The 13,184-nt window shown below is 34.1% G+C and overlaps 1 protein-coding gene across 16 annotated transcripts in view; it reads right to left on the bottom strand.

Moving 5' to 3' along the window:
- DMXL1 (Dmx like 1) overlaps positions 1 to 13,184 on the bottom strand; it is a 166,408-nt gene that overhangs the window by 67,988 nt on the left and 85,236 nt on the right. For 12 of the 16 annotated variants that reach the window (XR_004961738.1, XM_036280415.1, XM_036280405.1 and 9 more), the window contains 4 exons: positions 12,278 to 12,405; positions 11,540 to 11,788; positions 11,084 to 11,197; positions 1,371 to 1,549 (listed from right to left, as the gene is read on the bottom strand). Coding sequence is in view for 14 of the 16 variants with exons in the window: in XM_036280415.1 (XP_036136308.1) it covers positions 1,371 to 1,549; positions 11,084 to 11,197; positions 11,540 to 11,788; positions 12,278 to 12,405 (670 nt within the window). In the remaining 2 variants the exon portion in view is untranslated. Of the gene's footprint in view, positions 1 to 911; positions 1,017 to 1,370; positions 1,550 to 11,083; positions 11,198 to 11,539; positions 11,789 to 12,277; positions 12,406 to 13,184 lie in introns of all 16 variants that reach the window. The other 4 variants (XM_036280413.1, XM_036280416.1, XM_036280412.1 and 1 more) reach the window with 2 other exon arrangements.

Below are 13,184 nucleotides of genomic sequence, written 5' to 3'. Positions count from 1 at the left end.
TATTTTTGTAAAAACTTATCAAGTACTTTGAATAGTGCTTGCTGCCTTCTAACTATATAAAGTAAGCATGTTTTTCTAAAATCCTTGGAAAATTGCTATAATCCCATCTAAGTCTGTATCAGCTTCTGACATTTTATGCTTTGTGCTTTCAATGTTCTGAAATGTTAACCAGAGTTACTTTAATGGGAGGTTTGTTTTTTTGTTTTTGTGTCCATTTCACTATCTGTAGAACATTTCACCCTTCTGTCATACTTTCCTCATTGGCCTTCACTAGATTTCTCTGGTTGCAGATGTAGAGTCTCTTTTTTTTTTATCCTCCCTCGAGGACATTTTTGCATTTATCTTCAGATGGGGTGGGGGGGGAGAAACAGTGATGTGAGAGAGACATATCAACTGGTCGCCACCCACACGACCCCAACTGGGGCTGGGGCCAAACTGCAACCGAGGTATGTGCCCTTAGTGGGAACCAAACCCGGGACTCTCTGGTCTGAGTCTAACCGCTGAGCAAAACTGGCCAGGGAGATGTAGAGTCTCTTAAATGACAGTAATGTCAAAAACCCCAAAGTTAGCTAATTTTTCTATAACTTTACATTTGATTTGAATTTAACTTCCAGTACTATCACTTTTCATCTTTTTTGTTGCAGTGTTATCAATGTTAGCCAATTCCCTCTTCTAATTACCCATTTTATAAAATGTCACTTGGGTTTATCATGGGAGACAAGGAGGTAGGACACCACCTTTTTTCCTGTCTGTGTATGAACTGAACAAAAGACACTAAATGACCAATCACTGACAGACTTTGAAAGAAGTGCTGTGATTAGTCACTGATCACGAGGTGCATCTTTTATTTTCAATATAACCTGTAGATTGAAAAGCTAGTGGGGAACTTTGTACTTTATGCAATTACTCACATTTAATATACTGTGGTAACTAAAACCTGAAGCCTGTTGTTGAGAGATTGATGTTATTTAATTAAAAAGATGAAATTTGTGTATATCAGAACAATACAGGACTACCTGTAATAGAGAAAAGGAATGAGAATATGAATGGCACTTTAACTTCTGCCAGTCTTAGCTCTTTAATTACTACCAAGTACACTGGTATTAAGGTGTTAACAAATTATCGTTTCATCTTAATAATAACTTCATTTAAAATGCAAAAAATCATAATTTATCAAAGAACTGCCTTAAAAACTGACTGGAAATATAGCCAAAACATTTTAGGGTATGATTTTTAGTAATGTAGCCTGATAAAATAAAAATTTTCTAAACCAGAGTGGAAAAATATTTGGAAGCACCAATTACACTTATTTTAAACACTTTCATTTCCATGTAACTGTATAAATATTGACTGGATAGCACTTTTATTACCTTGGCTATAAAATAGTCCCAGATACTGAGCTCAGGTGGGATGAACTTCTCTTTGACAGTCAGTGACTCCTGGCTTACTGGTGGTGAGGAAGAGGTCAGTGGGGCAGATTCTCTGGCAGATATTTTTGATGGCCTAAATCGTGTGTTCTGTTTCTCTCCTTCTTCCACTAGTGAAGAAACTAATAAGAACAAAGTAAAGTATTATTAAATAAGTGCTATTTTCATTGTATAAGACCTAAGGCTAACTACAAATAAGTACATACACAAAACTGAGATGACTCTTATTGAGAGTAAGAGAACAGGTAGAGGAAGTGAGACAAAAATTACCTTGAATTTACCTTACTCTCTGTTGACTTTGTATATTGTATATGTAGGTAATAGGACGTAATATCTGCTTTTAAATGAGCCCACAAAATAGGAAATTATCTACATTGTTCTATTTTGGTTTTTAAGAATATCATGGTAAAAAAAAGAATATCATGGGATGTCAGTGTTAATTAAAGGCAACAAGTCACTTAGCAGATTCTTCAGTAATCACTAGCCTTTTACCTACATATAAAACTACATTTTTAATGAAAATAAAAAAAGAATTTAAACACATAACTACTTAATTAAACGGATTCAGAGTTTTAGAAATGGTTTGAAGATGAAATTTTCTAATGAATGGAATAACAAAGAGGTAGAAAATGTAATATTTACTGTTTTAACTTATAAACACTTGACAGTTAGTATATTCTTCTAGTATTTCACCTTAGAATATTAAGGGCATTAGCACAGAAAAACAAGTTATGCAAATCTTTAATCAACACTAAGTCACAGGATACAAATCGCCACAGAATCAAGGATCTCCTAGATACAGTCATGGTCTAATAGGTAAACAACTCCACATTAAGGCACATCAGTATTCTCCTTCAATGGCTCCAGTGAGAATTTACTTACCTCCCAAATGAATGCAATAATTGTGCTATAATAAATTTTATTTTATTGTTTGAAGCTACTTAGCTTGCATACACAGCATGCTCATGCATTATATCAAGCTATAGCCAAGCTGAGTTTAACAGAATAATTATTTTAGAAAAAGAAAATTAAGATAAATAAAATTAGTATTCTAAGACATGGCTGAAAAATGGTATGATTACTACATAATCTTTCAAAAAACTTTAAAAGAAACTATGAAATTAAATGTGTAATTTTTTTCTCTGTTCTTACTAGTAACTGATAATCAACAATCACGTTTCCAATATATCTGTTGTATACATTTACATATATTCTACAACTTACACAGTGGTTTTTCCAAATTCTCATTAGGTAAAATATTCAGAATATAAAGATGCTTTTTTTACCTTTGAAATAATTAATGCTATGGCTTAACATAAATTTATCATTTGACTTTAACATTACTATTTTGCCTTTGTTTTTAGATTATTAGAAAGTTTCATAAAAGCTTAGGGGAATCTCTGGAAAATAAAATTTACAGACAATGCTAAATTAATGCATTTTGTCAAGATTACTATGTCAAAATGTAGAGTTTTTAAAGCAAAACATAAGAGGGTTTTTAAAGTGAGAAAAGATTTGAAAGTATAGTCTGTGAACTCAGACACAAGATGTGAAAATAAGAGATTAACCACACTTGGGGGAAATATTTAAAATTACAGACTCAATGCCAAAAGTATAAAACTATTTATCAAAACACTATTGATAAAGAAGGACAATATGGGGGGAAATGAGAAACAGGTTCACAGTACTCAATGTTACATTACTTGAAATGTTATAAATAAAAGAACTCAAGTGATGCCTCCCAGCAAACAAATGATCTATCTGTAACTTGTCATTAGGGTAGATGCTTCTTCTTCACCCTCAAATTGCAACAAGACCTAAAATAATTTAATGCTTAAATCACAATGGGTTAAAATGGTCATAAAGCTTAGGGGCAGCAACAGAGCCTATTAAGTCATTGAATACTCACTGCTTTTTTTTTTTTTTTTTTTAATCCTCACCCGAGGACATTTTTCCATTTTTTTTTTTTTTTTGTTCAGGTAGAGTGGGAGGGAGAGAGAGGAACAGAGAGAGAGATAGAGAAACATCGATGTGAAAGGGACACACCGAGTGGCTGCCACCCGCACAACCGACCAGGGCCGGGGAAAAACTGCAACCGAGGTACGCGCCCTTAGTGGGAACCGAACCCGGGTCTCACAGGACCGCAGGCCGACGCTCTAACCGCTGAGCCAAACCGGCCAGGGCCTCACTGCTTATTTTTGAAAATGCTAATAGTTAAATATCAAAAACTTCCTCCAGTTCTTGGGTAAAAACTGACTTGACTGTTCCGTTATTAAGGGGGTAAATGGCTACTTTACTAGTGATAGAAAAAAAAATCAGTATTAGGGAGAAATGGAAAGGAACTTTAGACACAGAGTTTATGAATTATAAGGGGCATAAATAAGTAAGAAAGTGCGTAAAGACAAACTGAGGTATGCACAGGGTAAAGGACAGAATTATGTATTTATATAAATTAAAAACAAACAAACATTTCTTAGCTGCTTTGGATTGACAGAGTTCAAATTTATTTCTTCCCTTCAGCAAGGTAATTTAATCTAAGAGGTCTCCTAAGAGGAGTATCTTCATTCTCCTTTTTCATTAGAGGTATGAGAACTACAACTGTATGTGAACACAAATTAAGTATAATACAAATTCTCAAAATTATATGTAAAACATGATTTTGCAGGTAAACTTCAAAGATTCCTAAACAAAAAGACAAAATCAAGAGATTAAGTATGCAGGGAATTTAAAGTACTTTTAATCCTCAGGGAATAAAATTAATGACAAAAAAAAGTCTGGCAGGTGGTATTATCCAGATTTTACAAAGACTGTTGACTCTCGAGGTCTTCCTAGGATCAATACTTTGCACAGTACCTTGCACCTGCTTCATAAATGTTTATAAAAATGAACTTATGAATGTCTTAATAGAAAGCAGCAATCTGTCTCTAAACCACAGAGCAAGATAGTCTCCAAGGTAGTTGGTATCAAAATGATTAAAATATGGAAGGAAAATATTACAACTTCTATTTAGATTTATTTTTTAACAAGTAGAAGAGGGGAATGAGGAAGAGGAGAAAAGGGGTGAGAAGAGGGAAAAGAACAGATGCGTAGTGGAGAAAGTGGGTAGAGGGAAAGAAGGTACCAGGGGAGGGAAGAAGGAAAGGGGCAGGGAGAAAGAAAAGGGGAGGAAAGAGGAAGAAGAAAATAAAAGATGTAAATGTTGAATATCTGGATCAACAATGGTACATGTTATTTATAAATAAATAATGTACATATATTGGGGTTTTGCTCAAGCATGTTTCAAGGACAGGTTATATAATTTTAAAAAAATCTGGAGATAACTGCTCTAGAATGCTACTTTTCGATCACCCTGCTGGCTATTATACGGTTCTATCTGTAAGATTTCAGCTCAAACTCAATAGGCTTATTTAAAATTTGATGGGTATATACAGGGTGTGGCAAAAGTAGGCTTACAGTTTTTCATATGGAAAATAATACAATAATTAATAAAATAAGAATAAACTCTGTGTTTCATGTACTCACAAATGTAAACCTACTTTTGTCCCATCCTATATATACAGTGAAATATAACTCTGGTGCAAAAAGGAAGGAAATCCTATCACATATTACAACACAGATGAACCTTGAGAACATTATGCTAAGTGAAAGAAGACAGTCACAAAAAGACAAACTGTAAGTCTCCTCTACATGAGGTATCTAAAGTCGTCAAATTCATGGAAACAGGAAGTACAATGGTGGTTACCAGGGAATGGGGGAAGGGATAAGGGAAGTTGTTAAATGGATACAAAGTTTCAAATTAATAGAATGAAAAAGTTCTGGAAATTTGTTTCACAACAATGTGAATGTACTTATTACTACTGAACTGTACACAAATGGTTAAGATAGTATGTTTTGCTGCAGCCACTTAGGACTGCCAGAAATAAATTAGAAAATGGGGTTGGACATACAGATCACATGCTTAGTCTCGGTAGGCGTGAAGGAGTCGAAGTGAAAGTTGAGATATTTCATAAAAAGATATTTATCTGTAAAATTTTACACATATGCATTTCTTAGTGTTTTTTATCTTCTATGCTTTCTCTACAATTAGTATCTAAGTATTTGCCTTCCCCAGTAGTTATGAAATGAATATAATGCTTTTTAAACTTTAAAATTGATATATGGCTGTCAATGAAAAGTCTGTCTAAGGATTCTAACCAAAAAATGTATTTATTCCCCTTTTCAGTAAAACTAGTTATTATGTGGAACAGCAGACAACTGAAACTGTTTGACACATTTACTTATATTTTAAATAGTTGATTTTGTTTTATATTGTAAATACGCTGATGTCTTACCTTTTCTGGTTAAGAAAGGTTGCTATTTCACTGAACGATGATAGCAATATATGTATAATCAATAAATACTGAATACAGAACTTGTATTTTATACAAGTTTACAAAACAAAGCAAAATACCTGGCTTTTCTGATTTGTATTTAACATAAATAATAAAATGCCAAAAATATACTTTAAAATCTCTAGAATATCATTAGAAGTCTCATAGGTTAAAAAAAATGAGAGAGAGACAACTTAAAAAATGGCGGTGGAGTGAATGGAAGTAACACTGACCGTCTCCCAGGACCAAATTGGAATTACAACTAAAATAAAGAAGTCATCTGTAATAACTAACTGAAGACCAGCTGGAGTGAACTCTTATAACTAGGGATGTAACGAGGAGCACAAATTGAGTCTGGTAGGAGGTGTGGAGGCATGAGAGGGCTGGCTGGGTTCCCACAAACAGCAGCTGAGGGCTATCTTAGCTGTGAGAATTTCCCCAAGAAGTCTGGAGTTTAAACCCCAAGCCAGGTTTCACAGCAGAGTGGCGGAACAGGGAAAGGTGCCCATATAACATGTGGCTGTGAAAAACACCAGAGCAGAGGTCCTATCTGGCAGGCAGAGGTGCCAAAAAGGCCAGAGCACCAATTTTCTTAAAAAAAAAAAAAAATTTTTTTCTTCTTCATTGATTTGAGAGAGAGAAGAAGGGAGAGGGAGAGACAGACAGAAACATCAATGAGAGAGAACATCAACTGGCTGCTTCCTGCATGCCCCTGACTGGGGATTGGGCCCACAACCTAGGCATGTGCCCTGACCGGGAATCGAACTGGCAACCTCTTGGTGCATGGGTTGATGCTCAACCACTGAGCCACACCAGCTGGGCCACAGCACCAAATTTCAGCTACAGTCACTTACCTTGACTCTGGCAGAGGGAGGGCAGACTGGATTGGAGCTGTGTGAGGAGAGACAGGGGTTCATGAGCTAGGGAGAAAGCTGGGAAGGAGGCCATTAGGAGCCCTATGCTGAGTCATTTTCCCATGCTACAAAAACCATTTTTCCTGGGCAGAATTAGAGTGGCTTTAGCTGGGTTACGGTTAGCAATTGCTCCACCATTGCAATTCCAGCCTGCCTGCCGGGAGGAGTTAGTGACTAGCACAGAATTGCAAAGGAAAAAATTAATACATGGGACTACATCAAACTAAAAAGCTTCTACATCAAAATGAAAAGGGAACCAACCCACTTTTTGGGAGAACATATTTGCCAATAATTCACTGGAGAAGGGGTTAGTATCCAAAATATATAAAGTACTCATACCATTCAACAAAAGGAAGACAAACAATCCAATTAAAAAAATGGGTAGAGGACTTGAATAGACATTTCTCTAAACAGGACATACAAAAAAGTCAAGAGACACAAGAAAAAATGCTCAACATCTCTAGTCATCAGAGAGATACACATTAAAATGACAGTGAGGTATCACCTTACACCTGCCATAATGGCTGCCATCAACAAAGCATCAAACAACTGGTGAGGATGTGGAGAAAACGGTCCTCTAGTACACTGCTGGTGGAAATGCAGTGGGGTGCTGCCACTACGGAAAACAATATGGAGTTGCCTCAGATAATTAAAAATGAAACTGGCTTTTTAACCCAGTGATGCCGCTTCTTGGAGTATATCCTAAGAAGCCTAAAATACCAATCAGGAAGAATATATGCACCCCTATGTTTATATCAGTGCTATTTACAATAGTTAAGATCTGGAAGCAGCCTAAATGTACAACAGTTGATGAGTGGATAAAAAAGCTGTGGTACATTTACACAATGGAATACTATCAAGCTGTAAAAAAAAAAAGATTTCTTTCTAGCCCTTGCTGGTTTGGCTAAGCGGTAGAGTGTTGGCCTGGGAACCAATTAGTCTCGGGTTCGATTCTGGCCAAGGGCATGTACCTAAGTTGTGGTTTGTCTCTGGCCCTGGTTGGGGTCCTGCGGGAGGCAACCAGTAAATGTGCTCCTCCCACATCAATGTTTCTCTCTTTCTCCCTCTCACTCTATCTGAAGATAAATAGAAAAATATCCTTGGGTAAGGATTAAAAAAAAAAAAAGATTTCTTACCCTTTGAGACGCCATGGAGGGACCTAGAGAGTATTATACTAAGCGAAATAAGCCAGTCGGAGAAAGACTAGTACCTCATAATCTCACTTATTTATGTAATATAATGAACAAAATAAGCTGAAGACCAAATAAATCCAGAGACATGGAAGTAAAGGACAGACTGACAATCCTTAGAGGGACAGGGGATGGGGGAAGACACTGGGGTGGGAAGAGATAAACCAAAGAACTTATATGCATAGATGCATAACCAAAGGATACAGACAGTAGTTTGGGGAAGGCAGGAAGGGAGTGGAAGTGGGGAGGCAAGGGTGAAAGGGGGGAAAAAAAGAGGGACATCTGTAATACTTTCAACAATAAAGATAAAAATGACATGCTTACCACAAATACTCATTTTATATTCTCAATTTGGAGACATAAAAAGTCTCTACTGTAAATTTATCAAGATAAAAATTCACAGTTATTATTGCAAATATAACAAGATACAATAAAAATTGTTAAAATATTTTGATTTGCTATATAATATGCACTGAAAAGCAAAAGTATGGATTTCTAACTGTTAGCAGAAGAAAGGCAAATTTTTGAAAATTTCTAGTGTTTAGTTGATTGTCTGCTTTAAAAATCAACCATAACAAAATAATTTAGAACTCCATGAATATACACCTGCACTATAGTTTTAATTAATTAGAAAATAATACATCCTTCATTAACATATAATGGGAATTCACAAAGCAAATTTATTTTAAAAATAAATTACTGATTTATGTACATTAACATGTTTGCTAAGAATTCTGCCTGCCGAGCTAACATCTAATAAAAATCATCTATCATTTTCTTATATTACAAAGTGTAAGTCATAATTAAATTTTAAGTCACTGAAAGAGTTAGAAAATTGACTGTATAATAAACATGAAGAGAGAAATTAATTTAGTTCATAAGGTGATTATTTCAAAGAAAATTATAATCCTAAAGAATTTATACCAGAACAAGGAAATGGTGATTTTTAAATTACTCTCATAATACTTACTAAGTTTATGGAAATACTTTCTAAAACACAGATTTTTAGGGTTTCCAAGCATGTATTTCATCTTGAATATATCATGCTTTGACACTGATTAGGTTGTCAGGAAAATGAAATACTCTAGACTTGTCAGTTTCCCTTTGGCCAAATTTAAATAGTAAAAACTAAAAATATATATATGTTAATTTTGGCTGCATTCAGATCAATTTTCTAAAACACATTATTTTATACCCTTGGTCAACAATATACACTGAATATATGTGCCATTAGACTTGTGGGACATTATAATTATGTTTAGCAGTAATTCAAACATGCAGGGCTGCTTACTTACAACCTAAACTTTATCAGACTGCTGTGCTGCTTCAGCTGGTAAGTTTTCAGAACAACATAATACTGCCTTCAAAACTGAGATTTCAGAACTCAGCCTCATATTGAAAGCCACTCCTCTACTTGGTTCCTGTCTTGGTTGACTTTCTGTTCACAGATTTTTCTCTCTCCCACTGTCAGTTGATCTGCTTCACAGGACTACTGCTTCTAATGACTACTACGACACTACTGTGCATCCTAGCATGCTCGTGCGTGCCCTCTCTGTTTCTACCCACTACTTCTCAAACTACATTAGCTTTGGAGCCATCAAGTCTTTGGCTTCACCATTCAGCAGTACTCCTATTTTTCTGATTAGCAAACTGATGACTCATGTAATTCATGTCTTCTGTAAATGCAGCTTTAGTTAATGTTTGTATTCAGAATAGTTTCTGGGTTCTCAAAAACAGATGAGCAGCACATAACCTAGATGTGGCTACAACCAGCCCTACCACTAAGCGAACCACATTTTTTCTTTTATCCTCACCTAAGGACATTTTTCCATTTTTGCTCAGATAAAGTCAGAAGGAGAGAGAGGAAGAGAGAGAGACAGAGAGAAACACTGATGTGAAAGAGCCACATGGAGTGGTTGCCTCCTGCATGCCCCCAACCTCGGCCAGGGACAAACCGCAACCGAGGTACGTGCCCTTGCCTGGAATCAAACCCATGACTCATTCATTGGTCTGTGGGCTGATTCCCTAATCACTGAACCAAACTGGCCAGGGCGTGAACCACATTTTAAGTATTCTATATTATCTGGCTGCCAGTGGTGGGATCTAGTTTGTAACAGTACTTATGAGAGGGTGTACCTGAAAGATAATTTATGTCTTATCTGTCTAGAAATCTGGACTTTGAGTAAGGTTCTTTATATATCTGTGATCAGCAAGAATGATTGAAACTGAGACCTAATGACTAGCCAGTAAGAATGTATTTTTAATTTTTACAGATATATGGATACTCCATAGCAAGAATTTATCCCTTTTTAACATTTCACATTAATAAGATCAGTCTTAACAAATGCTTTTCTCTAAGAACACACTAAAAACAGGGTAAAAATTAATTTACCAATTATTTATTTAATACTAATCTCAATAGAGCTATATATTTTATTCTCTGTTAGACTTTGAAGTTAGTCTTTTTTTATTCATATAAAAAATAAAGCATAGGAAATAAAAATTTTAAAAATTAGAAAAGATATAAAAAAATAAATAAATAATAAAATTAGAAAAGATATGTTAAGATAATTAGAATATTTAAAAAAAATTTAAAGCAAGATTATGTACTAATCAAGTACAAAAAGAAAACTTAAAAAAGCCAGAAAGCATTATGAATATTCTTTTCAGGTCAAGAAAGTGTGGTGTTTCAATCGTTAAATAAACACATATAGTTTTAAGATTAGAAAGTTCCGAAAATGAGATATAATTGTTTAAAATTTTTACTTTTCATGGTATTATGAACACTTAGAAATCCAAAACCCCTAATGGCCAGAATCACAATATGCAAAACATGAAGCAGCATCACTTGAAATGTTTTTTTCCTATCATTTCAAGCCATAGTTTGATTTGCTATGATTAGCAATGACATTTCTTTATTTCTACACATTTAAAAATATATTAAAGTCTAAAGGATAGAAAACATCAAAATAAAGAATTTTTTAAAAGAATAAAAGTGCAGAAATAATTTTCTAAAATACTAATTGTTGCTTTAAATAAAATATATGGCTTACTTAAATTAAATTCTCAATTTTCTATGAGTGCCAAACAAAACAAAACTGGCCCACTGTACCCCAAACCCCTCCAAAACAACACAAAGCAAGCTGAACTGCAAAAGCCTATTTCTAAAGCTATTATCTTGCCTGCAAGACTGGGAGGGCTATGAGAACTGATGGTTGAAAGAGCTTTGGAAAAGCCCACACATTCCATGGAGAATACCACTATCTGGTGGGGGCTAGGCATAGCAAAGTGCCTTCCTGCCAAAGAAAGAAGAGAGAATCTGTATTCGAGATAGAACAAAAACCAGTATTACATATTTCAACAAATGAAAATTTAAATAGTAAAAGATTAAAGAAAATTACATTAGATAGTTTTAATCACTGGTACATGAGTATCTTTAAGTTTGAAATTGCAACAAAACTTTATACTGCATTTTCACCATAAAACTATTTGTTCAGGATTTAAGAAAATGATCTGTATCAAGATCTTTCTATGAATAAATTAAAATGTAATTACATTTGACAAAGTTACCATGTAGATAAATAAGTGAAGCCTATCTGAAAAAACAAAACAAAACATAAAACAGATTAAAAACTAACCACGTAATGCTTCTGAGTGTGTCTGTTCTTTGCTGGAAACATGCGCACCTCCTCCGAATACAGCAGACCACATTTTTTCATTTAGAGGATGTGCCACAATCCGAAATAGTTCATTACTAGAATGTGTTGCCAAGCCATGAATGAAGAGACTAAGATACACTGCTGTGAGAATCTCACAGAGCAAAATTGTAAGCCCGGACTGGGCTTCCTCACCAGAAGAATTCAAAAGTCGAATTAGAGAAATTATTCCTAGAACAAACAACAAACACAGATACCACTGACAATAAATTTTAAAAATAAGAAATTAATTACATTTTCTAACTTTATTGCATCAAGATTAAAACATTTTCTTCTCTAGATTCATAGACTAATAGAGGTCATTACAGTTAGTGTATAATTCTCAGCTATTTTTCAATTTTGAGAAACAATGAAAATCTATAATCTGATTCAAATCTGATAGATAAAATTTATCTGCCATAATAAATGTTTATTATGACAAAAACAAAATTATAAAAAGTGATATAACAAAATATTTCAGTTATTTTAATATAAGGATGAAGGAAATACAAAAGTTAAGTAACTGCATTATTTGTAACGAGTGGTGAATACTGGACAAGTATCAATTTTAACAATATTTAACAATGATTATCATACAGAAAACCCACCCAAACCTACTTTTTCCTCATCTGATTAAAGTCAAGCTAAGAAAAAACTCATACACATATAAATGATTTATACCTGGCCACTGAGCTGGTGATGTATTGGGAGTTACTGCTTCATCTAAGCTTCCTGTTTTCAAAGAATGTCGATGGGGAAGCAGTACTGTCTGATACATCATTCCAGTAAACTGATTTGTTTGAAATGAACTAAGAGAAGAAAACATTTAAATAATAGTAATCAACAATGACCTACAATATTAACAATATAATAACACAATAATATACAATGATCTAAAATGAATTTCACATATAATATTCCATGCTTTAGATCTAACTTCTAGGGTACCTTAAATACAGATCTTTGTTTATTAGTTATACTACTATCACATCTACACTATACTCCATAGTCTAGTGCTATGTTAAAACAAAGTATCATTTAATTATAAATATACAATTTTTTAAAATTAAAACACGTGATAGGTTTTAAGTATATTTATTTAGTGAAAGAGACAGAATATTTACACATAAGAAAACTGAATTACTAATGACCATAGTAAGTAGCAAGCTTATCATCATCCTTTAAAACAAGGTTGTTTAGTTGAAAACAAAGTCAATTTAGGTTTAATTTAATATTTAATGGCTAGTCTACCCTATATCAAGTATATGCACCAGGTTCCAGACACATAATAAAAAACATGGTTTGCGTCTCCCATGAAATTTATAGACTGGTGGGGAAATCAGACTCAAATAATTTTATCACAATGTCTCTAAAGACAAAACCTATACATACAGTGCCATAAAAGCAAAAGACAAGAGCATTTCACATAATTTGGGAATTCAAGGTAAGCGTCTCCAAGTAAAATGGCACTTTAACCTAAACCTAGACAGATGAATGAATAACTTGTATCCTGACATAAACTATGAATGGTACATAAGATTTTGTTAACCTGTTAGAAATTTCTATATCATACATTAAGTAAAGGAAT

This window comes from Molossus molossus, unplaced genomic scaffold, assembly GCF_014108415.1.
Source record: "Molossus molossus isolate mMolMol1 unplaced genomic scaffold, mMolMol1.p scaffold_m16_p_3, whole genome shotgun sequence".
NCBI classification, from domain to species: domain Eukaryota; kingdom Metazoa; phylum Chordata; class Mammalia; order Chiroptera; family Molossidae; genus Molossus; species Molossus molossus.
Note: the sequence above shows the minus strand (reverse complement) of the source record. Positions and strands in the feature narration are given on the sequence as shown.